The sequence below is a fragment of the Coregonus clupeaformis genome, chromosome 26, assembly GCF_020615455.1.
Source record: "Coregonus clupeaformis isolate EN_2021a chromosome 26, ASM2061545v1, whole genome shotgun sequence".
NCBI classification, from domain to species: domain Eukaryota; kingdom Metazoa; phylum Chordata; class Actinopteri; order Salmoniformes; family Salmonidae; genus Coregonus; species Coregonus clupeaformis.
Window position 1 is genome coordinate 3,454,113 of NC_059217.1, and position 27,386 is coordinate 3,481,498.

General features: G+C 42.9%; 1 protein-coding gene across 1 annotated transcript in view; it reads right to left on the reverse strand.

Annotated features, from left to right (window-relative positions):
• The window catches only part of btbd8 (BTB domain containing 8), a 44,074-nt gene extending 17,138 nt beyond the window's left edge, over nucleotides 1-26,936 (reverse strand). Inside the window, exons 1-9 of the mRNA XM_041849446.2 lie at nucleotides 26,868-26,936; nucleotides 25,866-26,057; nucleotides 23,799-23,993; nucleotides 21,597-21,712; nucleotides 19,921-20,041; nucleotides 8,987-9,076; nucleotides 6,137-6,217; nucleotides 3,293-3,389; nucleotides 2,177-2,265 (exon numbers count right to left, since the gene is read on the reverse strand). Of these exons, the coding sequence (XP_041705380.2) occupies nucleotides 2,177-2,265; nucleotides 3,293-3,389; nucleotides 6,137-6,217; nucleotides 8,987-9,076; nucleotides 19,921-20,041; nucleotides 21,597-21,712; nucleotides 23,799-23,993; nucleotides 25,866-25,969 (893 nt within the window). The 5' untranslated portion in view covers nucleotides 25,970-26,057; nucleotides 26,868-26,936. The remainder of the gene's footprint in view (nucleotides 1-2,176; nucleotides 2,266-3,292; nucleotides 3,390-6,136; nucleotides 6,218-8,986; nucleotides 9,077-19,920; nucleotides 20,042-21,596; nucleotides 21,713-23,798; nucleotides 23,994-25,865; nucleotides 26,058-26,867) is intronic.
• Between the last annotated feature and the right edge of the window lie 450 nt (nucleotides 26,937-27,386).

Below are 27,386 nucleotides of genomic sequence, written 5' to 3' on the forward strand. Positions count from 1 at the left end.
GTACTGTGGCCAGAGATGGTTGGCCCCAGGCCCTCAGGGTACTGTGGCCAGAGATGGTTGGCCCCAGGCCCTCAGGGTACTGTGGCCAGAGATGGTTGGCCCCAGGCCCTCAGGGTACTGTGGCCAGAGATGGTTGGCTAGCTCCCGAGGCCTGAGGGATGCAAATCGCAGCACCACTGGGCTGTAAGCTCAGTTCAGCTCGCATTACCATCACACACTCAAGGGATCTGCTATTTTTTTTAAATCATAAAATGACATGAATTCACAACCCAGATATGGTTCTGCATATGACTGCTAGGGGGCAATGCAGTTCAATCTACCGCAGTCCTGGCTACGTACCTACCGGTCGTCACTAGTTACTACAGCCACAAAGTCATAAAGCTTGCCTATTTACATTTACATTTTAGTAATTTAGCAGACGCTCTTACTAACCCTAACAATAACCATAACCTTAACTACACTGCTAACCTTATGCCTAACCTTAAATTAAGACCAAAAATATTATGTTTGTTTTCATGACATTTTACAACATAGCCAATTTTGACTTTGTGGCTGTGATAACTTGTGGAAACCCTAACAGACAGCACTCACTTTACTGCTGTTCCCCACCCACTCAGCAACAATAGTATTAATGGCGTTTTAGGTTCTCTGTTGTGTGCTTCTCCTCCATGTTCTCTGTTGTCTGTACGTACTTCATGTTCCACTTCTCATCAATGTGATGGCTCGTTGCAGTGATGCATGTCCGCATGTTTATAGACATCCAACAATCTGTTGTTAATGCCACGTATGGTTTTGTACAATTTCTCCATCCGGGCCGTCACAGTTTTTTTGACATGGCATCTTGTAGTCTGGTTCTAGATATGCCATCAGGGCATTGAAGCCGACATCCTATACCATTGGCAATAGCTGCATGCCAACTGCAACCATTTCTGTAATCAGCGCTGTGGTTCTCTCACCTCTGTCCCTTATCGCACTGCTGCCAGCAATGGTTTGGGTTTCACAGTGCCGTTTTTTTAGCATTGCACCTGTACTGCCACTGTAGCTCAATTCCACCTCGCAAAATGTGCATTCCATCATGTTCTTATTTAACTTCTCAAAGTATTGCCATACAGGACTTAGCTGCTATCGCTTCCAAGTCTTACTCAGCCCTTTTTCCAACTTAACAACGATGACGTGCGGAGCGCTTTATACCGTGACGAGATCCTGAGTCCCATTGTCGTGACATTCATCCGCCGCCATCATCTCATGTTTGAACATTATAATGCACAGCCCCATGTTGTAAGGATCTGTACACAATTCCTGGAAGCTGAAAATGTCCCAGTTCTTCCATGGCCTGCATATTCACCAGATACGTCACCCATTGAGCATGTTTGGGATGCTCTGGATCAACGTGTATGACAGTTTGGCCTTTTTGTTGATGATTGGGACCTATTAATGGTTGTTTTGTGATAGCTGCGCTGTGATTTAAAAAAATTAAAAAAAGAGATTCAGTTAGGGATTTTTTTTAAAACATTAACGCTCCCAAATTCGTTTAAAGCGTCACACCCCTAACACACACACACACGACTCATCAAAAGCTTCCCCTCAGCGGAGCAGAAGGCAGGCAGCACAGCCCGGCCCACGCACCACGTTTTAGTTGTTTTGTTATGTTTGTATCTTACTGCCAGATGGAATCCACACACAGATGGTGAAGTTAGAGTTAGCCCTGAATGACCAGATTGAAACACTATCAAGGCCATAGCTATTCATACCACTGCCAGTGGGGTGACTCTGTTTCTGGTATTAGTGCAATTTAAGTTACGTTCTCAGAGACTTTTGGACAGCTATTACATAGCTAGTGACCTACATAACATAGGGCAACATGGTGACATTATGTTGACCCTGTTGAGTAACACTTACACATTCCTCCATCCTCACATCTATTGTGCTCTGGATGATGCAGATTAAGGCAAACCCTTCTTACACAACTACATAGAATGTTGAAGGTGATAAACAGGCTTGGGGTCAATTCCATTAGTTTTCCATTCAGTTTACTTCCTGAAGTGACTGAATTGCAATGGAATTGACCCCAACCATGTCGATAAAATCTGTCAAACTGAGAACAAACCCCAAACAGTCCTTACTAAAATGTAATGTCCCATAGAAATAAACTCTAAAATGCTCTATACACACTCACCTCATACACAAACTGTGGAGGCTCTGGAGACCAAGGGTATGGGTGAGGGAGAGGCACTCAAGGACGGTTTTCTGAACCCCATCTATAGGCTGCAGTTAGAATAAAAGAGGAGAAAACAAACATGTCTAAGTGGCAGGACTTTTAATGATAGACCGTCTTTTCAACTGGACATTATAGGGTACTTGCAAGTAAAGGATCTTGAATAAAAGCCTTATTAAACTAGTTAAAAAAACATCTTTATACTGTTTGCAGTTGACACAGAGAGGAGTAATTTCTTACACTGGTCACAGGAATATTGTTTTGTAATTGGAGTGAAAATAGATAAAAGGAGAGTTCTCTCTGTGCCTGCTGCGGGGTGAAGCGAAGCTGCCTGTCGCAGGGGGCAGAACAGAACACGCCATATGAACTGTATCTGGCACATGATGAGGTAGGAGTGATGAAACAGAGGCTGTTCAGAGAACCGGAACACAGCGGGACATTGTTTTAAGGGTGCAGGGATGCCCGCAAAGTACAAAACAGACCAGACAGGCAGCCAAGGTACCAAAACAGCACAGAAGGCTGTTCTGTCTTTTGTTTTGAGCAGCTAAATCTGTTCATACCGATGGCTTTCCTCCTGACGCAGACTGGTATGACACTACAGGGATCTCTCTGAAGATATAGCACTGATCTAGGTCCCAGATCTGTTTTAGCTGTATAGGCAACTCCTATGAAGTTGGCAAGAGAGCATAAACAGATCTGAGAAGCACTGCAATGGTAGGAAGAGCAAAAACACTCCACAAGAGAGCCATGTAAAAATAGAAAGAAAAAACTGTTATTGTGTGTGTGTGTGTGTGTGTGTGTGTGTGTGTGTGTGTGTGTGTGTGGGCGGCAGGTAGCCAAGCGGTTAGAGCGTTGGGCCAGTAACTGAACAAATCTGTCGGTGTCTTTGAGAAAGGCACTTAACCCTAATTTGCTCCAGGGGTGCCGTATTACTATTTTTTTGTGTGTGTGTGTGTGTTTGGTGCATCACACAATACTGCTGTAAGACATTAAGACAAAAACAAGCCAGTCAAAATCGGCCAAATCGGCCTGCCAAACCAACACGACAGACGTTTTCCCTCATATTCAGTAATCTACCTTGGGGAAGAAGCGGCAGTAGTCTCTGGTCAGCACCATCTCCACCACGTCCTTCAGTCCCTCCAGACCCAACATGTCTGCTGCCAACACCACCTGACTGGGAGAGTAGAGAGCGGGGAGAAGGACAGGTGAGGTGGTGTTGTGGTTCTGACTGGGAGAGAGAGCTGTGTGAGGTGGTGTTGTGGTTCTGACTGGGAGAGAGAGCTGTGTGAGGTGGTGTTGTGGTTCTGACTGGGAGAGAGAGCAGGGTGAGGTTGGGTTGTGCTTCTGACTGGGAGACAGGAGAGATGGCTGGGAGAAGTGTTGTTGTGGTTCTAACAGAGAGAGGGCAGGGTGAGGTTGGGTTGCTGCAGTTAAAATTATTATTGATTAGATTTATTTCTATCATTACGCTGCAGTTCATTGATTATTGATTGCCATTACCATTAGTATCTATCTATTTATCCTGCTACTAGTCACTATTACTCCTGTTTACATGTACATTAGTATATTACCATAAGTATTTATATATTCCTGCTACCAAGGGCAGAAATTTGACGAAATGACTTCTTGGAAAGGTGGCATCCTATGACGGTGCCTCGTTGAAAGTCACTGAGCTCTTCAGTACGGGCCATTCTACTGCCAATGTTTGTCTATGGAGATTGCATGGCTGTGTGCTCGATTATTTATTAAAAATGTTAAACAGAAATACCTTATTTACATAAGTATTCAGACCCTTTGCTATAAGACTCAAAATTACATTTACATTACATTTACAGGTGCATCCTGTTTCCATTGATCACCCTTGAGATGTTTCTACAACTTGATTGGAGTCCACCTGTGGTAAATTCAATTGATTGGACATGATTTGGAAAGGCACACACCTGTCTATATAAGGTCCCACATCTAGGGAAGGGTACCAAAAAATGTCTACAGCATTGAAGGTCCCCAAGAACACAGTGGCCACCATCATTCTTAAATGGAAGAAGTTTGGAACCACCAAGACTCTTCCTAGAGCTGGCTGCCTGGCCAAACTGAGCAATCGGGGGAGAAGGGCCTTGGTATGGGAGGTGACCAAGAACCCGATGGTCACTGTGACAGAGCTCTAGAGTTCCTCTGTGGAGATGGGAGAACCTTCTAGAAGGTCAACCATCTTTGCAGCACTCCACCAATCAGGCGTTTATGGTAGAGTGGCCAGACGGAAGCCACTCCTCAGTAAAAAGCACACGACAGCCCGCTTGGCGTTTGCCAAAAGGCACCTAAAGGACTCTCAGACCATGAGAAACAAGATTCTCTGGTCTGATGAAACCAAGATTGAACACTTTGGCCTGAATGCCAAGCGTCACATCTGGAGGAAACCTTGCACCATCCCTACGGTGAAGCATTGTGGTGGCAGCATCATGCTGTGGGGATGTGTTTCAGCGGCAGGGACTGGGAGACTAGTCAGGATGGAGGGAAAGATGAACGGAGCAAAGTACAGAGAGATCCTTGATGAAAACCTGCTCCAGAGCGCTCAGGACCTCAGACTGGGGGCGAAGGATCACCTTCCAACAGGACAACGACCCTAAGCACACAGCCAAGACAATGCAGGAGTGGCTTCGGGACAAGTCTCTGAATGTCCTTGAGTGGCCCAGCCAGAGCCCGGACTTGAACCCGAACAAACATCTCTGGAGAGAACTGGAAATAGCTGTGCAGCGACGCTCCCCATCCAACCTGACAGAGCTTGAGTGGATCTGCAGAGAAGAATGGGAGAAACTCCCCAAATACAGGTGTGCCAAGCTTGTAGAGTCATACTAAAGAAGACTTGAGACTGTAATCGCTGCCAAAGGTGCTTGAACAAACTGAGTAAAGGGTCTGAATACTTCTGTAAATGTGATATTTTCAAAAAAGTAGAAAAACCTGCTTTTGCTTTGTCATTATGTGTGTAGATTGATGAGGGGGAAAAAACTATTTAATCAATTTTAGAATAAGGCTGTAACGTAACAAAATGTGGAAAAAGTCAAGGTGTCTGAATCCTTTCCGAATGCCCTGTATACTTCTTACACACTTTGATTGTATTGAATATTTAACTAAATTCTTTACCACCCCACTAAATGTATCACTATTGAAACATAGTGGAAAAAATTCCAATAAAAGGTAGAACAATGCACAGTAATGACATTTTTTGAATAACCTTCGATTACAGATTCATAAAAAAAAAGGTTATTTTCATGCCAAATAAACAAAATAGTAAAAACATTATTTTTCACCGGATTTTCAAAACCTTTCAATTTAATTTAGAGAAATATAATCTGTATTGTTCTCAGTAAAATGTTCAATGTTGATCGCATCAATAATTTATGCATCTAATTAATGATGTTGTTAGATGTTTAAATTATCACGTTACCTATATTATATAGGCAAAATAACAGGCGTTTCCGTGTCAAGTGTCAATCATAGAGATAGAGGACTCTAGATGGAAATACCTAATTTTGGTATAGACATTAAGGGTTTCCACCATTTAAAAGTAGTCAAATACGTGGGGATTCCTACGGGTTGGGAGTAATCAGCCAATTATCAGAGAGTTTGTCTTCTCATAGCAAAGGGTCTGAATACTTATGTAAATAAGGTATGTTTTTTATTTTTAATAAATTAGCAAAAAACTCAAAAAAAACTGTTTTCACTTTGTCATTATGGGGTATTGTGTGTAGATTGATGAGAGAAAAATAATATTTAATCAATTTTAGAATAAGGCTGTAAAGTAACAAAATGTCAAAAAAGGGAAGGGGTCTGAATACTTTCTTAATGCACTGACAGTATGTTGGAAGACGTGTGCTGAATTTTTGAAAAAATAGGATACAAATTCAAATGTTTTAAGGCACATACCTGGCACTGGCTCTGGGTGGCAGGTCTATTATAGCACCATACATGAACTGTAGGAGAATCTCCATCTCATCTGGACCCAAACTGGAAATAACACAACAAACACTTGTTACCTCTCTAGGCAAAGTAGAACCATCATGCCACTTCAAATCTACCCTCTGATCTGGGGTGCTGTAATGGCTGTAGGCTTTTTATTCAAGCTATAAGCTTGTACAAATTGTACAGGTCTCTCTTGCAAAACTGATTTTATCTTACTAAACTATAAATAATGGTTACATAAAAAATATATATTTATTGAGCCACATTATGTTTTTATAAAATGCAATTCTAAGCGAAGAGCAGCACTAAAACATTGTCACTGAGGCCTTTGGGGTATTTTCCCCAGAGTCCCCCACTACAGTGCTTCAGCACACCCATCCTGCATGGTGACAGTGTGTCGTCCCCAATTACTCTCAGATCAGCCAGGCAGAGACGAGTGACATTACTCTCCCCTGAGGAGAGTGCTGCCTCGTTTGTCTCTGCTGCCACACCGCTCTGACAGCATGGGTAGAGAGGACTTAAAAAGAAGGGTAGATGACCTGGTTTGGAAATTATCTGAGTGAGTGGAATAAAACTGCCTGTAGTTAGCGGTTTGTGTGTGTGTGTCAGGGTTGGACTCAATTCCAATTGAAGGCAGTCAATTCAGGAAGTAAACAAAAATGTAAATTAAATTGAATGACTTCTCAATAAAGTGAAAGCTATTTATTTAAAACGTTTTTTACATTTTTGAATGTTAAATCCAAATAATTTCCTGAATGGACAGCCTTTAATTCAAATTGAGCCTAACCCTGTTGTGTGTATGAAACCCCATAAAGAGCCAGCCTGATATAGCCTAAATATATTCTCAGCACCCACAGTATGAATTATTAATGCAGTATAGCATAGGCAGCAGACTCACATTGTTGTTGGGAGACAATGAGCCTTGTTATTGTTACACCAGAGTGGAAGTATATGTTGAGTCCCAAATGTCAGCCTATTCATTTTATAGTGCACAACTCGACAAAAGTAGCGCACTATATAGGGAATATGCTACAATTTGGGACGCAGCCGTAGACATTACAGATGTATAGACATTATAGAAGAAGAATAACCTAACCATCCCTTGGCCACTATGTATGTACAGTTGAAGTCGGAAGTTTACATACACTTTAGCCAAATACATTTAAACTCAGTTTTTCACAATTCCTGACATTTAATCCTTGTAAAAACTCCCTGTCTTAGGTCAGTTAGGATCACCACTTTATTTTAATAATGTGAAATGTCAGAATAATTGTAGAGAGAATGATTTATTTAAGCTTTTATTTATTTAAATCACATTCCTAGTGGGTCAGAAGTTTACATACACTCAATTAGTATTTGGTAGCATTGCCTTTAAATTGTTTAACTTGGGTCAAACGTTTCTGGTAGCCTTCCACAAGCTTCCCACAATAAGTTGGGTGAATTTTGGCCCATTCCTCCTGACAGAGCTGGTGTAACTGAGTCAGGTTTGTAGGCCGCCTTGCTCGCACACGCTTTTTCAGTTCTGCCCACAAATGTTCTATAGGATTGAGGTCAGGGCTTTGCGATGGCCACTCCGATACCTTGACTTCGTTGTCCTTAAGCCATTTTGCCACAACTTTGGAAGTATGCTTGGGGTCATTGTCAATTTGGAAGACCCATTTGCGACCAAGATTTAACTTCCTGACTGATGTCTTGAGATGTTGCTTCAATATATCCACATAATTTTCCTTCCTCATGATGCCATCTATTTTGTGAATTGCACCAGTCCCCACAGCATGATGCTGCCACCCCCGTGCTTCACGGTTGGGATGGTGTTCTTCGGCTTGCAAGTAACCCCCTTCTTCCTCCAAACATAACGATGGTCATTATGGCCAAACAGTTATATTTTTGTTTCATCAGACCAGAGGACATTTCTCCAAAAAGTACGATCTTTGTCCCCATGTGCAGTTGCAAACCGTAGTCTGGCTTTTTTATGGCGGTTTTGGAGCAGTGGCTTCTTCCTTGCTGAGCGGCCTTTCAGGTTATGTCGATATAGGACTCGTTTTACTGTGGATATAGATACTTTTGTACCTGTTTCCTCCAGCATCTTCACAAGGTCCTTTGCTGTTGTTCTGGGATTGATTTGCACTTTTCGCACCAAAGTACGTTCATCTCTAGGAGACAGAACGCGTCTCCTTCCTGAGCAGTATGAAGGCTGCGTGGTCCCATGGTGTTTAAACTTGCGTACTATTGTTTGTACAGATGAACGTGGTACCTTCAGGCATTTGGAAATTGCTCCCAAGGATGAACCAGATTTGTGGAGGTCTACAATTTTTTTTATGAGGTCTTGGCTGATGTATTTTGATTTTCCCATGATGTTAAGCAAAGAGGCACTGAGTTTGAAGGTAGGCCTTCAAATACATCCACAGGTACACCTCCAATTGACTCAAATGATGTCAATTAGCCTTTCAGAAGCTTCTAAAGCCATGACATCATTTTCTGGAATTTTCCAAGCTGTTTAAAGGCACAGTCAATTTAGTGTATGTAAACTTCTGACCCACTGGAATTGCGATACAGTGAATTATAAGTGAAATAATCTGGCTGTAAAGAATTGTTGGAAAAATTACTTGTGTCATGCACCAAGTAGATGTCCTAACTGACTTGCCAAAACTATAGTTTGTTAACAAGAAATTTGTGGAGTGGTTGATAAACAACTTTTAATGACTCCAACCTAAGTGTATGTACACTTCCGACTTCAACTGTATGTATGTATGTATGTATGTATGTATGTATGTATGTATGTATGTATGTATGTATGTGTGTATCAGAACCTACCCCTGTAGAGTGATGCATTGTCTGGAGCTCTCCATCCAACTCCCACACAGCATAGCTCGGAAATACTGAGACCGCGCACAAAGGATCGCCCTAAAAACACACACACAAACATTTAATACCTCAGCTGTGTGGCCTGTGCGTGTGTGTGTGTGGTGATGGCCCTGAAGGGACACATGGTGATGGTATGTCTGGCACACAGACCTACAGAGAAGTGACTGATCTGGACATCAAAGAACCATTCTGCAGTCTCTGAACCGAAGCCCATGTTTTTACCAAGATGATGCTCAACTGCCACTGAGATGCACATATGACCCTGCAGCACAGTGCATATCTAATATGATCTTCAGATCATCTCTAGTATCGTGACAGCTCCCTGACAATCATCAGAGGGGATCCACAGTTTTACAGTAACCATTATTCACTAGCTTATCTTGTCATGGCCGAGGAAGGACCCCCTCTCTCCCCAGTCACAGAAAAAACCCTCTGCTTTCATCTCTCACACCCACATACTGTAAATAGTATATTCTTTCTTTAACCCCCTCATTGCCATACTGTGATTCCATATACTTGGAGTGTGTTATTATTCTCTCAGAGTTTAACTACACTTCAGGAGGGGGACCTCTTCTGTAGCTGAGCTTATTATGGAAGCAGAAATAGATGATGTGACTGGAGAGAATTTACATTTATACATCAATTCACAGTGATTACAGTCACTATTCCTTAAACACTGGCTGCTATCTCGCTGGGGCCACCCATACGAAAATGTATGCACACGACTAAGTTGCTTTGGATAAAAGTGTCTGCTAAATGGCATACACTATGTATACAAAAGTATGTAGAACCCGTTCAAATTAGTGGATTCGGCTATTTCAGCCACACTCGTTGCTGACAGGTGTATAAAATCGAGCACACAGCCATGCAATCCCCATAGACAAACATTGGCAGTAGAATGGCCTTACTGAAGAGCTCAGTGACTTTCAACGTGGCACCGTCATAGGATGCCACCTTTTCAACAAGTCAGTTCATCAAATGTCTGCCCTGCTAGAGCTGCCCCGGTCAACTGTAAGTGCTGTTATTGTGAAGTGGAAACGTCTAGAAGCAACAACAGCTCAGCTGCGAAGTGGTAGGCTACACAAGCTCACAGCACGGGACCGCTGAGTGCTGAAGCACGTACAAATCGTCGGTACACTCACTACCGAGTTCCAAACTGCCTCTAGAAGCAACGTCAGCGCAATAACTGTTCGTTGGGAGCTTCATGAAATGGGTTTCCATGGCCGAGCAGCAGCACACAAGCCTAAGATCACCATGCGCAATGGCAAGCGTCGGCTGGAGTGGTGTAAAGCTTGCCGCCATTAGACTCTGCAGCAGTGGAAATGCGTTCACCATCTGGCAGTCCAACGGATGAATTTGGGTTTGGAGGATGCCAGGAGAACGCTACATGCCCCAATGCATAGTGCCAACTGTAAAGTTTGGTGGAGGAGGAATAACGGTCTGGGACTGTTTTTCATGGGTCCGGCTAGGCCCCTTAGTTCCAGTGAAGGAAAATATTAACGCTACAGCATACAATTACATTCTAGATGATTCTGTGCATCGAACTTTGTGGCAACAGTTTGGGGAAGGCCCTTTCCTGTTTCAGCATGACAATGCCCCCGTGCACAAAGCAATGTCCATACAGAAATGGTTTGTCGAGATCAGTGTGGAAGAACTTGACTGGCCTGCACAGAGCCCTGACCTCCACCCCATCGAACACCTTTGAGATTAATCGGAAAGCCGACTGCGAGCCAGGCCTAATCGCCCAACATCAGTGCCCGACCTCACTAATGCGGTTGTGGCTGAATGGATGCAAGTCCCCGCAGCAATGTTCCAACATCCACAAAAATGTATGCACGCATGACTGTAAGTCGCTTTGGATAAAAGCGTCTGCTAAATGGCATATTATTTATATATATATATATCTCTAGTGGAAACCCTTCCCAGAAGAGTGGAGGCTGTTATAACAGCAAAGGGGGGACCAACTCCATATTAATGCCCATGATTTTGGAATGAGATGTTCGACGAGCAGGTGTCCCCATACTTTTGGTCATGTAGTGTATATTAAGAATATTGGCCACACTTGTGTTATTGGGAGACACTAAAGACATTTCAAAGGTGGTCATGATGGTACAGCGCTGTACTCCACACAGAGCTACTTTAGTAGCACCGTCAGCCTACCGTATAGAACATGACAGGTCCTCCTGTGCATGGAACAAAAGAGTGACTCCATACAATGCGCTGTAGAAGTCTTGCTGCTGTAAATGAAAGGCTCCAGATTGTGAATGTCTGTCAGTCTCTGTGAGGAGGGGAATATATCTTCTCTTCCCTCAGCAGAGGGAGGTGGGGATGGAGGGATGGATGAAAGGGAGGAGGGGATGGAGGGATGGATGAAAGGGAGGAGGGGATGGAGGGATGGATGAAAGTGATTAGTAGATCACAGCTCAACCACAGTGGAGTGGCGTAGATAGAAGTGCGAGAGAGAACTGCGGCAGGCAGGCACCACTGGGCTACCATACTAATCAGATTCAGCAGTGTTGCACTGCAGTCTAGGTGCACTACAGCTAGAGTAACACCAAAAAAGGTTTTCCCCACTTTCATCTGGGGAGGAGCTGCATTACACTGTGTGTCTGGCTGGCTGACTGGGTAGATCCCCTGAGCACAGACAGGGAGGGAGAAACCTGTCTCCATGTTTACTAACTTTGTACCACTGAATGACCTCATCACAGCGTACCGGCTTGGTGAAACACTCTGGCCTTGAGGACTGTGATTGTGTTTTACGGCTTACTTTTTATCAATGAATGATGATAACAGAAACATGGAGATAAATCAAGTAACATTTTTGGACACAGAGACAGAAGGTTGTGTTTGTTGCAGATTATTGCTTTAAATGCTGGTCTGGGGAGCTTTTTCAGGTTGTTGTTTGATTCAAAGGTCAATGTATAATCACAATCATTTATTTGTGCCTGAAATCCAACTGTTCAGATTGGTTACCATTTTGGCATGCAATCTTTGCAAATATCCCTTAAAAGTGGCGTCTGTATGCAAATGCATAACACTGTTATAACATGGTTTCATGTGACACACAAATACATAAAAAATACACAAGGTCAGTAGCTACTATCAAACTGTTCATCGGTACGCATCAGCGGTATAAGCAGATCATTAGCAGTATCTGTACTCATTCCACTTCCAAACAGCCTTGCATGTGTATCACTATTACATGAGGAACTGTCCACCAATCAATTAAGTTTGAGCATCAGGGAAGTCTATCAAATGCAAGATAATTATAATGTAGTTACGAAAGCTCAATCAGTAAGGCTGTTCTGAATGGATAGTCACTTCATTTATCTAGTGAGTAAGGGGTAATCAATGAGGGGCTATTATTTTTATGGAACATAATGAACTCAGTGGAAGGTGTGTTCCATGAGGCGCTAGCGGAACAAAACTGACCTTCCACGGAGTTGCATTATTTCCAGAGAACGCATCGAGCCCCGAGTTGATTATCCCTTTTATACCCTGCCTATAATTTAACACATTTGCCACTAGTAATGTGTTCATTTGCCAGTAGAAATGTGTTCAACATCCACTGAAGTAGCTAGCAAATTTACTAGATAGCTAAAGTAGTTGCTGTGGAAACCAAACAAACAGACTTGCTAGTTTAGTTAGCCAAACCATCAGTCCTATGAAAATCAAATTCAACAATACCACTACTGTTTCCAATTCGACTTTTACTTTCAAAAGCAGCTCAAACAAAACTTGAACTATAGCTATTGAATTCTACTGTGCTTTATAAGGAAATAATGCACGCTCTAGAATGCCCTACAAGCCAATCAGAAAGGACTATTGAACAATGCCATGGTATAAACTCATTTATAAACTGGGTGGTTTGAGCCCCGAATGCTGATTGGTTGACAGCTGTGGTATATCAGACCAAATCAAATCAAATCACATTTTAATTTGTCACATGCACTGAATACAACAGGCGTAGGTAGACCTTCCATGAAAAGCTCACTTACAAGCCCTTAACCAACAATGCAGATTTTTTTTAAAGTAAGAAAAGATTGGCTAAAATAAATAAATAGTGTAAGAAAATAAGTAACACAATAAAATAACAATAACGAGGCTATATACAGGGGGTACCAAGTCAATGTGTGGGGGTACATGTTAGTCGAGGTAATTGAGGTAATACAGTGAGGGAAAAAAGTATTTGATCCCCTGCTGATTTTGTACGTTTGCCCACTGACAAAGAAATGATCAGTCTATAATTTTAATGGTAGGTTTATTTGAACAGTGAGAGACAGAATAACAACAAAAAGAAACAGAAAAACGCATGTCAAAAATGTTATAAATTGATTTCCTTTTAATGAGGGAAATAAGTATTTGACCCCCTCTCAATCAGAAAGATTTCTGGCTCCCAGGTGTCTTTTATACAGGTAACGAGCTGAGATTAGGAGCACACTCTTGAAGGGAGTGCTCCTAATCTCAGTTTGTTACCTGTATAAAAGACACCTGTCCACAGAAGCAATCAATCAATCAGATTCCAAACTCTCCATGGCCAAGACCAAAGAGCTCTCCAAGGATGTCAGGGACAAGATTGTAGACCTACACAAGGCTGGAATGGACTACAAGACCATCGCCAAGCAGCTTGGTGAGAAGGTGACAACAGGTGCGATTATTCGCAAATGGAAGAAACACAAAATAACTGTCAATCTCCCTCGGCCTGGGGCTCCATGCAAGATCTCACCTCGTGGAGTTGCAATGATCATGAGAACAGTGAGGAATCAGCCCAGAACTACACGGGAGGATCTTGTCAATGATCTCAAGGCAGCTGGGACCATAGTCACCAGGAAAACAATTGGTAACACACTACGCCGTGAAGGACTGAAATCCTGCAGCGCCCGCAAGGTCTCCCTGCTCAAGAAAGCACATATACAGGCCCGTCTGAAGTTTTCCAATGAACATCTGAATGATTCAGAGGAGAACTGGGTGAAAGTGTTGTGGTCAGATGAGACCAAAATTGAGCTCTTTGGCATCAACTCAACTCGCCGTGTTTGGAGGAGGAGGAATGCTGCCTATGACCCCAAGAACACCATCCCCACCGTCAAACATGGAGGTGGAAACATTATGCTTTGGGGTGTTTTTCTGCTAAGGGGACAGGACAACTTCACCTCATCAAAGGGACGATGGACGGGGCCATGTACCGTCAAATCTTGGGTGAGAACCTCCTTCCCTCAGCCAGGGCATTGAAAATGGGTCGTGGATGGGTATTCCAACATGACAATGACCCAAAACACACGGCCAAGGCAACAAAGGAGTGGCTCAAGAAGAAGCACATTAAGGTCCTGGAGTGGCCTAGCCAATCTCCAGACCTTAATCCCATAGAAAATCTGTGGAGGGAGCTGAAGGTCAGCCAAACGTCAGCCTTGAAACCTTAATGACTTGGAGAAGATCTGCAAAGAGGACTGGGACAAAATCCCTCCTGAGATGTGTGCAAACCTGGTGGCCAACTACAAGAAATGCCTGACCTCTGTGATTGCCAACAAGGGTTTTGCCACCAAGTACTGAGTCATGTTTTGCAGAGGGGTCAAATACTTATTTCCCTCATTAAAATGCAAATCAATTTATATTATTTTTGACATGCGTTTTTCTGGATTTTTTTGTTGTTATTCTGTCTCTCACTGTTCAAATACACCTACCATTAAAATTAGAGACTGATCATTTCTTTTTCAGTGGGCAAACGTACAAAATCAGCAGGGGATCAAATACTTTTTTCCCTCACTGTATGTACATATAGGTAGTGGTAAAGTGACTATGCATAGATCATAAACAGAGAGTAGCAACGGCGTAAAAAAGGGGGTCAATGCAAATAGTCTGGGTAGCCAATTTATTAACCGTTTAGCAGTCTAGCAGGCTTAGGGGTAGAAGCTGTTAAGGAGCCTTTTGGACCTAGACTTGGCGCTCCGGTACCGTTTGCCATGCGGTAGCATAGAAAACAGTCTATGTGTGGCTGGAGTCTGACCATTTTTAGGGCCTTCCTCTGACACCGTCTGGTATAGAGATCCTGGATGGCAGGAAGCTTGGCCCCAGTGATGTACTGGGCCGTACGCACTACCCTCTGTAGCGCCTTTGTGGTAAATAGGCAGCTACGAAAAATATAGATGAAAACTATCTTGTAAATAGTGTGGTCTACAGCTTATCGTGAGGTACTCTATCTCAGGCGAGCAAAACCTTGAGACTTCGCGCACCAGCTGTTGTTGCCTAAGAACAGCCCTTAGACGTGGTATATTGGCCATATATCACACCCCTCTGGCCTTATTGCTTAAATAATTCAAATCACTTCCCATCTCACTCATCAGCAAAGCAGGTATTTATAAGGTAGTGTCTATAACATTACCTCATCAGTATAGCCTGTATTGTTGGGTAATGTTTATAATGTTACCTCATCAGCATAGCAGGTACAGTGGGGAGAACAAGTATTTGATACACTGCCAATTTTGCAGGTTTTCCTACTTACAAAGCATGTAGAGGTCTGTAATTGTTATCATAGGTACACTTCAACTGTGAGAGACGGGATCTAAAACAAAAATCCAGAAAATCACATTGTATGATTTTTAAGTAATTAATTTGCATTTTATTGCATGACATAAGTATTTGATCACCTACCAACCAGTAAGAATTCCGGCTCTCACAGACCTGTTAGTTTTTCTTTAAGAAGCCCTCCTGTTCTCCACTCATTACCTGTAACTGCACCTGTTTGAACTCGTTACCTGTATAAAAGACACCTGTCCACACACTCAATCAAACAGACTCCAACCTCTCCACAATGGCCAAGACCAGAGAGCTGTGTAAGGACATCAGGGATAAAATTGTAGACCTGCACAAGGCTGGGATGGGCTACAGGACAATAGGCAAGCAGCTTGGTGAGAAGGCAACAACTGTTGGTGCAATTATTAGAAAATGGAAGAAGTTCAAGATGACGGTCAATCACCTTCGGTCTGGGGCTCCATGCAAGATCTCACCTCGTGGGGCATCAATGATCATGAGGAAGGTGAGGGATCAGCCCAGAACTACACGGCAGAACCTGGTCAATGACCTGAAGAGAGCTGGGACCACAGTCTCAAAGAAAACCATTAGTAACACACTACGCTGTCATGGATTAAAATCCTGCAGCGCACACAAGGTCCCCCTGCTCAAGCCAGCGCATGTCCAGGCCCGTCTGAAGTTTGCCAATGACCATCTGGATAATCCAGAGGAGGAATGGGAGAAGGTCATGTGAGACAAAAATAGAGCTTTTTGGTCTAAACTCCACTCGCCGTGTTTGGAGGAAGAAGAAGGATGAGTACAACCCCAAGAACACCATCCCAACCGTGAAGCATGGAGGTGGAAACATCATTCTTTGGGGATGCTATTCTGCAAAGGGGACAGGACGACTGCACCGTATTGAGGGGAGGATGGATGGGGCCATGTATCGCGAGATCTTGGCCAACAACCTCCTTCCCTCAGTAAGAGCATTGAAGATGGGTCGGGGCTGGGTCTTCCAGCATGACAACGACCCGAAACACACAGCCAGGGCAACTAAGGAGTGGCTCCGTAAGAAGCATCTCAAGGTCCTGGAGTGGCCTAGCCAGTCTCCAGACCTGAACCCAATGGAAAATCTTTGGAGGGAGCTGAAAGTCCGTATTGCCCAGCGACAGCCCCGAAACCTGAAGGATCTGGAGAAGGTCTGTATGGAGGAGTGGGCCAAAATCCCTGCTACAGTGTGTGCAAACCTGGTCAAGACCTACAGGAAACATATGATCTCTGTAATTGCAAACAAAGGTTTCTGTACCAAATAATAAGTTCTGCTTTTCTGATGTATCAAATACTTATGTCATGCAATAAAATGAAAATTAATTACTTAAATATCATACAATGTGATTTTCTGCATTTTTGTTTTAGATTCCGTCTCTCACAGTTGAAGTGTACCTATGATAAAAATTACAGACCTCTACATGCTTTGTAAGTAGGAAAACCTGTAAAATCTGCAGTGTATCAAATACTTGTTCTCCCCACTGTATATATATGGTAGTGTCATAATTAGGGCTCTGGCGGTCACAAAATTTAGTCAGCCGGTGATTGTCAAGCAAATAACTGTCGGTCTCACGGTAATTGACCGTAAATTAACAAACACATTTAGCATCTCCTGGCTTCCACACACAGCATACAAGCCACTGATGCAGACCTTTGGAACATCTACATTTTAGATGCCCTTCTCCCATCACGTGATCAGGTTTTTCTTACAGGCTACAAGTGAAGACAGACACATCGGGGATGCAACTGCGCGCGTCCTTATCCAATTCCGAGGTGCATATTGAAGATATTGGAGGAACTGTCCACATTTACTTTTCGTCAGCCAACAAGATGAGTAGGCCTAACAAACAGCAAAAGCACTAGCCTATGTCAATCTACTATCCCCCATAGTACAAAAGTCTACCTATTCTATTCTGTGAGAGAAATAAATATTCCAAACATAGTCTGGGACAGTTGTGGGATGCAATAGATCCCAAATTAATACAACAACTAGCATCCCCCAAAAGAATTACGCAATGTGGCTGACGCAACAGATCAGAACATTTTGCTTAAAATGTTGATAAACTATTACGCTATTTCTTCACATTATAAGCGCAGCAATGCACACATGGCAGTAGGCTGTGTGGTCCTCTGTAGCTCAATTGGTAGAGCATGGCGCTTGTCACGCCAGGGTAGTGGGTTCGATCCCCGGGACCACCCATACGTAAAAATGTATGCGCACATGACTGTAAGTCGCTTTGGATAAAAGCGTCTGCTAAATGGCATATTATATTATTATTATTATTATTATTATAAGCACAAATGTTCCATTAGCGGGAAAACACCATTATCAAAAGTGACTGCAAATGTGATTATGCATGTAATGCTTTTATTATAAAGGTGCATTTTTATGGTGAAAATGATCTTCCCCAAACTTGAAACTCACGCGGTGCTTCTGTATGCCAGTTAGGCTCTACACCCATTGTAAAGCAGATTAATGTGCTTAATTTTAAGAAGTTATTTGGCCACTTTAGTTGTGATACAAACCTTATCAAAACATATAGGCCTATGGGCTAGGCTACATTACATTTGACATTTTAGTCATTTAGCAGACACTCTTATCCAGAGCGACTTACAGTTAGTGAGTGCATACATTTTTTTTTTTTCTCCCCATACTGGCCCCCCGTGGGAATCGAACCCACAACCCTGGCGTTGCAAACGCCATGCTCTACCAACTGAGCTACATGGGACATGAGGTGTGCGACTATGATTCTAAAAAGTGAAGGGAAAAAAAGGCAGTTTCTTATGCTGGGAATCATTCACAAGTGATAATATATAAATTCACAAGTGATAGGCTAATATTCAGACTATTCTTGATTTAATCTTTTCTTTACATATACTAAATAATATATGTGTGAAATATGTTTTGATTTAGAATGGACCATTATCATGCACCTGTCTCGAAACAGGGCAGCGGGAAAAGATGCATGTAATTTATGCACATAAATAGAGACTGGAGGACGCGTTTCCTGTGGTTGATTTTCATGCCAGCCAGGTAGGCTATACTCCTGTTGTAAAGATAAACAATGTGCTTAATATGAGGAAAGTTGAGTAGGCCTAGCCTATAGAAAGCTGATGGGATCCTCCTCTTTTTAGTAGAGGCCATCACTCTGTTTTCTCACGCAATTGCATAGCCTATAGAAATGTTGCGCAACATGAGCTCATGGGCTAGAATTAAGTGCTTGATTAGATTTTTGAGTACCAGGCAGTTAGCAAGTTTGGTAGGCTACTAATGACCATCAGCAGCATCGGAGCTTGGAGAAGCCTAATTACCGTGACTAAATGGTCACGTGGAATTTGACTGCCTTCATGACACCTGACCGCCGGTGTGGTGGTAATACGGTCACCACAACAGCCCTAGTCATAATGGTACCTCATCAGCATGGCATCACGTCCTTCATTTTTCTTTACTATTAGCAAGTGTGCGGAATGTCATTAATCTATTAACTTCAGCCTATGAGCATGGCACACTAAGGCAATTCCACCACGCTTGCTGATTAACCTATGGGCTTACTCGTGCAATAATCACTTTCCTTCAACATATGGGCATGAATCTAGCAGAGTATTTATATGTCAACTTAAACCTTGTGTCTCACACTTGCTGGGGGTTGGGGGTGACAAAGCCTACCCCAAACTATTCAATAAAAATTCCATATTGTATTCTGTCTCTGTTGTCATGGAGTTAAGCCTTTACCTAAACTGTAAGTCGCTCTGGATAAGAGCGTCTGCTAAATGACTAAAATGTAAATGTAATGTAATACTCGATTGAACTATATGTAGGCCTGGTGTTATGAACTATAATATAATAAATAATATGCCATTTAGCAGACACTTTTATCCAAAGCGACTTACAGTCATGTGTGCATACATTTTAACTGCTTTGTGAAAATAATACACCTACATTTACATTTACGTCATTTAGCAGACGCTCTTATCCAGAGCGACTTACAAATTGGTGCGTTCACCTTATAGCCAGTGGGATAACCACTTACCTACTATGCCACCTACAAACTACTGAGTTGCATAGATAGAAGAGCAATTGAGATGTACAGCGGGGGTTTTGTGTAGGAGATAAAAACAAAACAATCAGTCATTTTCCTACACAAATATTGATGAATGAAACCTTTAGACCTTATTGTGCTACGAGGTTTCTTCCTTCTAGGGAGTATGTTCCTGGCCACTGTGCTTCTGTTTGCTCTGTGGGGTCTAGGTCAAGTTACACTAAATCCCTTTGTGACCACTGCTGATGCAAAAAGGACTTCATACATTGTATTGGCTGGCTGATTGATTACCTGTGACAGGAGAAGACCTGCTCCCCCACTTGGATGCTGATGTCAGATCCTTCCCCTCTCTGGTAGAGATCCAACAGGTCTGCTCCAAGACCAGAGGCTGGCTCCACAACCACAGCATCATCTGAGGGGGTTAGGAGGGAGGGGTAATAAGACAGAGAGTGTATGTGCAAAAAACATGACCCTTTGGCCAGGGCAGATCCGACTGGAAGGGCCGTGCACGCCATCTGTTGGACCAGACGCAAAGTGTGTTTGTGTGTGTGTATGTGAGTGACAGAGAGAACAAAGCTAAACTGAATAAACATGCAGATCGAGTAGCATTAGTGTTTACCTAAAAAGGTCAATGAAGCTGTGTTGCCTTATCTGCACTGGGCTGTTATTACCAGTAGCAACAACAATACGGTGCAGTCGTCCTGTCCCCTTTGCAGAATAGCATCCCCAAAGAATGATGTTTCCACCTCCATGCTTCACGGTTGGGATGGTGTTCTTGGGGTTGTACTCATCCTTCTTCTTCCTCCAAACACAGCGGGTGGAGTTTAGACCAAAAAGCTCTATTTTTGTCTCATCAGACCACATGACCTTCTCCCATTCCTCCTCTGGATTATCCAGATGGTCATTGGCAAACTTCAGACGGGCCTGGACATGTGCTGGCTTGAGCAGGGGGACCTTGCGTGCGCTGCAGGATTTTAATCCATGACGGCGTAGTGTGTTACTAATGGTTTTCTTTGAGACTGTGGTCCCAGCTCTCTTCAGGTCATTGACCAGGTCCTGCCGTGTAGTTCTGGGCTGATCCCTCACCTTCCTCATGATCATTGATGCCCCACGAGGTGAGATCTTGCATGGAGCCCCAGACCGAAGGTGTTTGACCGTCATCTTGAACTTCTTCCATTTTCTAATAATTGCGCCAACAGTTGTTGCCTTCTCACCAAGCTGCTTGCCTATTGTCCTGTAGCCCATCCCAGCCTTGTGCAGGTCTACAATTTTATCCCTGATGTCCTTACACAGCTCTCTAGTCTTGGCCATTGTGGAGAGGTTGGAGTCTGTTTGATTGAGTGTGTGGACAGGTGTCTTTTATACAGGTAACGAGTGGAGAACAGGAGGGCTTCTTAAAGAAAAACTAACAGGTCTGTGAGAGCCGGAATTCTTACTGATTGGTAGGTGATCAAATACTTATGTCCTGCAATAAAATGCAAATTAATTACTTACAAATCATACAATGTGATTTTCTGGATTTTTGTTTTAGATTACGTCTCTCACAGTTGAAGTGTACCTATGATAAAAATTACAGACCTCTACATGCTTTGTAATTAGGAAAACCTGCAAAATCGGCAGTGTATCAAATACTTGTTCTCCCCACTGTATGTGAAAATGGCACGTTTCTATGTTTTGTAGTAACGGAAGATAAGTGATGCACACCGATGATGTCATTGGAAACACTTATCTTCTACTATATTTCTTTCCACAAAACATAGAAATGCGCCATTTTCACATACTGTATGTTAATGTTGGGGTGGTGCTGGAGATGATGAATATGAAGTAGAAAAATGTATAAATGTTCCTTTAAGTCAGATCATTAAGAGTCTCATGGACCTAGGGACCCATAGGGCTCTGGTCAAAAGTAGTGCACTGTATAGGGAATAGGAAGCCATTTTGGACGCACACACAGTTGATCTGTTTACCTGAGTCAGTGTGGAGATCGGCATCGGGACCATTGAGGACAATAGTAGGAGACTCTAACCTCTCAGGGATTCCTTCTCCAGCCAAGCCCATGCGTTGGTCTGCTGTGTACATTCGCCTAAGATTAGTAGAAACAGAAGAAAAGGAAGAAGATGACGTTTTTGTCCAATGTCCACGAATGATCAAGAGGAAATTGTGTTCTGCTTTATCCCAACCCCTCTAAAACACCTAGGATTAGAATGGTAACAAATGCCCCAGTTAGAGCCTTTGTATACATTCTATGAGGAGTGCTATAGTCAGTCGTCATTGCTCTGAGCTGGTGTGCTCAAGGAGACACTGACGCACAGGGCGTAATGTTCCAGAACACAGAGGTGCGTGAGTAGGTCTGTGGCGGTCACAAAATGTAGTCAGATGGTGATTGTCAAGCAAATAACTGTCGGTCTCACAGTAATTGACCGTTAATTAACATAAACACATTTAGCATCTCCTGGCTTCCACACATAGCCTACAAGTCACTGATACAGACCTTTGGAACATCTACATTTAAAAAAGTCTAATAAATCCACGTAATATAGCCTACACCTTTACAATATTATCAAGTGTGCGGATTGTCATTAATCTATTAACTTCAGCCTATGAGCATGGCACACTAAGGCAATTCCACCATGCTTGCTGATTAACATATGGGCTTACTCGTGCAATAATCACTTTCCTTTCCTTCAACATATGGGCATGAATCTAGCTGAGTATTTATATGTCAACTTAAACCTTGTGTCTCCTACTTGCTGGGGGGTGGGGGATACAAGGCCTACCCCAAACTATTCAATAAAATTCCATATTGTATTCTGTCTCTGTTGTCATGGAGTTAAGCCTTTACTCGATTGAACTATATGTAGGCCTGGTGTTATGAACTATAACTGTTTTGTGAAAATAATACACCTACTATGCCACCCACAAACTACTGAGTTGCATCAAATTATGACTGCCAGTGTGGCGATAATACGGTCACCGCAACAGCCTTATGTGTGAAAGGAGCACAGTGCAGCGATTTGGCCTGCTGCCCGAGCCCCAGTGCCTGTAAGCTAGCACACTGCACCCCAGCACAGTGCCTGTTAGCTAGCACACTGCACCCCAGCACAGTGCCTGTAAGCTAGCACACTAGCACACTGCACCACAGCCCAGTGCCTGTTAGCTAGCACACTGCACCCCAGCACAGTGCCTGTAAGCTAGCACACTAGCACACTGCACCACAGCCCAGTGCCTGTTAGCTAGCACACTGCACCCCAGCACAGTGCCTGTAAGCTAGCACACTAGCACACTGCACCACAGCCCAGTGCCTGTTAGCTAGCACACTGCACCCCAGCCCAGTGTCTGTTAGCTAGCACAGTGCACCCCAGCACAGTGCCTGTTAGCTAGCACACTAGCACACTGCACCCCAGCCCAGTGTCTGTTAGCTAGCACACTGCACCCCAGCACAGTGCCTGTTAGCTAGCACACTGCACCACAGCCCAAACTGTTCACACCCCTCTTGTTGGCGTAGAGAAAATGTTGCCGTTTTAACTTAATTTTCTGCTATTCTACACATTATGATACCTGACTAAATCAATGGGGGCCCCCTGGGGGTGGAGGCCCCTGAGCACGTAATCTGGCCATGATATCTACAAGATTTAGATAGCTGTTCAGTCTCATTTACCTATCTAGCCAACATGGGCTAGTAGTTTTCTGACAGGTTATAAATAGCTCTCTAAGGTCTGTCAGTGAATGACATAACAAGAGGAAAACTCCCCATGCACTATCAACTTTCGAAATTGCACCATGTGCATTCTACTGTTACAGCTCTAAACAGCAGTAAGTAGAACGCCTGACTGAGTTCCTTCTGGGTCTGCATCGAGTTTGGCTGACTTACAGCATCCAGGCATCAAGTATGGCGCCCCCTGTCTATAATTTAACAGGACAGAAACTCCACGCTAAGCACTGACTAACAATCATGTTTATTGACAGAGTTAGATTATCTACATAGAAACACTCTCTTAAATGATTTAGATTAAAATATATTTGATGCATCCGTGATGTCTATTTGAGTGAGAATAGAAGGCCTAGATAAGGATGATTGGACCATAGAAATAGCATTAGTAATTATATTTCTATGGAATGGAGTGTACTGAAACTGTAAAGACAATAACATGTATTTTGACTCAGTGTACCTGATGAATTGCTTCAGCTCCGTGCTGTCATAGTTGTTTAGCTGGATGGTCTTGGGGTCTGGATGAGCACCCATCCTCAGTATGTGTGGGGCTCTGGCCAGGAGAACAGCCCTGTGAACCAGGAGAGGGGTGGAGCTGGTGCTGGAGCCCACCGCACACAGGCTGACATCTGCCTCTAACTCCTCCTGCAGCAGCCTGGGAAATCACAACACAGGAGTGGATCACATCTGGCAGTAAATAAACACATTGCAACACAAGATAATATCAGTGGAGCAAGGATAGCATAGGGACAATGCCACAATTCATTTCTTAATTGAAGACATTTAAATATAAGGAGGCAGAGGAATACATTTGGGAGGCGGGTCATCAAGGGGATAGCATGGTTAGTAGTGTGGGGAGGTCATATGTATCCGTAGAAACCCAACAACCCTGCTTGACTATATACAATCAAGCTGACTGGACTTGATCTGGGTAACTCAGAGTCCTTGGTCCTTTCTTCTGCCCCCGTACTCCTTTCCACCATAATTAATTCCCATTGCTGTGACTGAAGTGGGTGACCCAGAAATCAGCCAGCCTCAAGCCAAATGTGCCATAAGAACTGTGGTACTACTGTAGCTACTGCCTCGGTGGTTACTGGAACTGGGCTATTTTATAGCCCCCAGGGAAGGCAGTGACTGGGTTGCATGTGACTGGGTGGCATGTATGAGCTGTCCTACTGCATGCTACTGCTGCTGTTGTATGTGTGTCCCCCAAATAGCACCATATACCCTTTGTAGTGCACTACTTTTCACCTATATAGTGCACTACTTTTGACCAGAGCCCTATGGGTCATGGTCAAAAGTAGCGACTATAAAACGGAATAGGGTGCCATTTGGGACGCAGCCAGTAACTGGGTTACATGTGACTGGGTTGCATGTATGAGCTGTGGTGCTACTGCTGCTGTGGCGATTTCATTTTACAGCCTTCAGGCAGAAAAGCAGAGTGACTGGGAAGTGGGTCACCCAGGATATGAGGAGTTAAATGGGAAATCAAGTTCCTTTGGCGTTCCATTTCCCATAACCCCTTGTTGCGTGCGACTGTCATGAGCAGCAGGAGCAACACTGTGTCTGACCTGCCAACAGGGGGTACTAATGCTCTTATTACTACTAGGTAGTCGGAGGGAAATGTTTGTTCTAGTTAGGGGTGTAGGGTGAAGTTGGGTAGTCACTAGTTACCACAGCCACAGAGTCATAAACCCCGCCTATTTCTAAAATGTATCTTCTTAAAATGTGATTTTAAACCTAACCGTGACCCTAACCTTAACCACACTGCTTACCTTATGCCTACCTAATGTTAAATTAAGACCAAAAAGTTAATTTTGTTTTAATAAATGTTTACGATATATAGCCAATTTTGACTTTGTGGCTGTGTTATCTAGTGGAAACCGTGATGCTGATCTTAGGTCAGTTTTACATTTCCCCACTAATGGTTAAGATTAGGGTTGGGGGAGGGGAAGCTTTACCCTGGAGCATAGTCAGGGTTGGGGTCAATAAATGGAATTTGCCCCAACCCTGGTTGTAGTCGGGCAATTCCACAAAACAGTGACAGACTCCGATTTTTCACTTTAAAATCGAGATGCAAAGTTTGATAACAGAATGACAGTTTGTGCTGTTTGTGCCGTCATTCTGCTACCAAACTTTGAATCTGCACTATTTGTCAAGTAAATGTGTTTTTGTAAAATCTTCAGTGGAAATTGTTAAAAGTATTGTTGTGTTGTGTATAGTTTGTTTAACTTTGCAATCATTGTTTTTGTTTGACATACATTTTAAAGTGAAAAATCGGAGTCTCAGTGTCACTCTATAACCGTGGCATTGCCCAGTAGGCTGAACTTGAGTTTTTTGCTTGATAGGATATTGAGTGTGGAAGTATTTTTGATTATGATGCTGAAACTACAAGATGTTACTGATAAGGGCTTTCTTGACAGTTGCCTGACAACGCCTTATGTAGAGTGAATGTGAATGAGTTTTTACTGGACCTTACTGGAAAATAGGCAAAGGTTCTGTGTCCAGGAACAGTGTTAATCATTACCTGTTGAGGTCTGCAGACAATGCTGAAGCTAAGCATTTCTTAAGATTGCTTCTGGATTTTCTTTCTTTGGCTTGAAATTCTCGTATTGCCTCTGTGTTGATCATAGTAGTTATGCACTCCCAAACAACAAGCTTGACGTTTCTCCTAAAAACCCACAAGATTGGAGCAGTTCAGCACACCTAGGCTCCAAGACTAGGGGGACAGAAGGAGAGAAGATCAAACACAGAAGTGTAATACAACTCAGTTAATATTTCATGAATAACAGACACTGAGGCATTTTCCCTAACCATATAAGAGCTTCTTGTATGACTCAATTGTCAAAGGGGTATACTACAAAGCAGGTTCAATGAGTTAGCCAGCTAACTTCAATAAACAATCAGAAATAACTATCGAACTTCTGGCTCATTATGAAAGCAAAACTTTGATATGTGTTTTGGTTGTTAAGTCAATTAGACCATGCACATTTCAAGCTTATCTAAAAAAAAAACAATATATATATATTTCAGAAAAGTTTGGCAATTTAGCTGGTTAACTAATTGATGCAGCGTTGTAGTATACCCCTCAGAGATCATAACTGCACTATTTGAATGTCACCTCAAGAATAGGCTAGCTAGCTCTATCAGATAAACTGTAATTTCATGAAATTCCCACTTACTTAGCTACTATCAAACGCAAATCACACCCTTTTTAATTGCATGATAATAGCTACATTAATAATTAATAGTAACATAATATAATAACAGTTGTTTTCGGGAACACTAGCTCAATTATTTTCCTCAGCTGTCAAAACAGTTAGCTGGCTACTCTAAGTCACTGAAATAGACCCCATCTGTTTCAGAGGAGCAAAAACAAACGGTAGGCGGCTACTACAAAATGACAAAAAACGAGAGCCTACAAAATATCTGTCGATTCATAGAGCTATAAGAGCTCAATATGGTCCAGTCATTGAGTGATAGGTTGCGTCGACAGAAACAAAGATACTATTTTAAAATTAATAGCTACCATTTCAATTTCATTTATTTGCAACTAGCACGCTTCCTGTGCTCTCCGAGCCGATGTGCTACCCACCCCAATGACGTATGCAAAAGGAAGTATTTTGACCGTAAATGCATGAATATGCGCGAATATAAACGGGTCCTAAATGTCATACTGTTTGTAGTAAATGCTCATATTGCATTCGATCCCTCCTAATAAATAAATTAAATTAAACAGTTAACATAGTTTACCACAGGAGGCTGCTAAGGGGAGGACGGCTCAAAATAATGGCTGGAACGGAGCAAATGGCATCAAACACATGGAAACCATGTGTTCGATACTATTCCACTCCAGCCATTACCGACTGGGGAAATCGATTTGAACCGTCATCCAACTCGGAATTCCAACTCGGGAACTCGGTCCTCTTTCTAGAGCTCAGACTTTCCGACCTGAAGATCACTGACCTAATGATTTGACCTTGTATTTTTCCGAGTTCCTTGTTGTTTTGAACGTTGCATAAACCAGGCTATGCTCCATAACTATAAT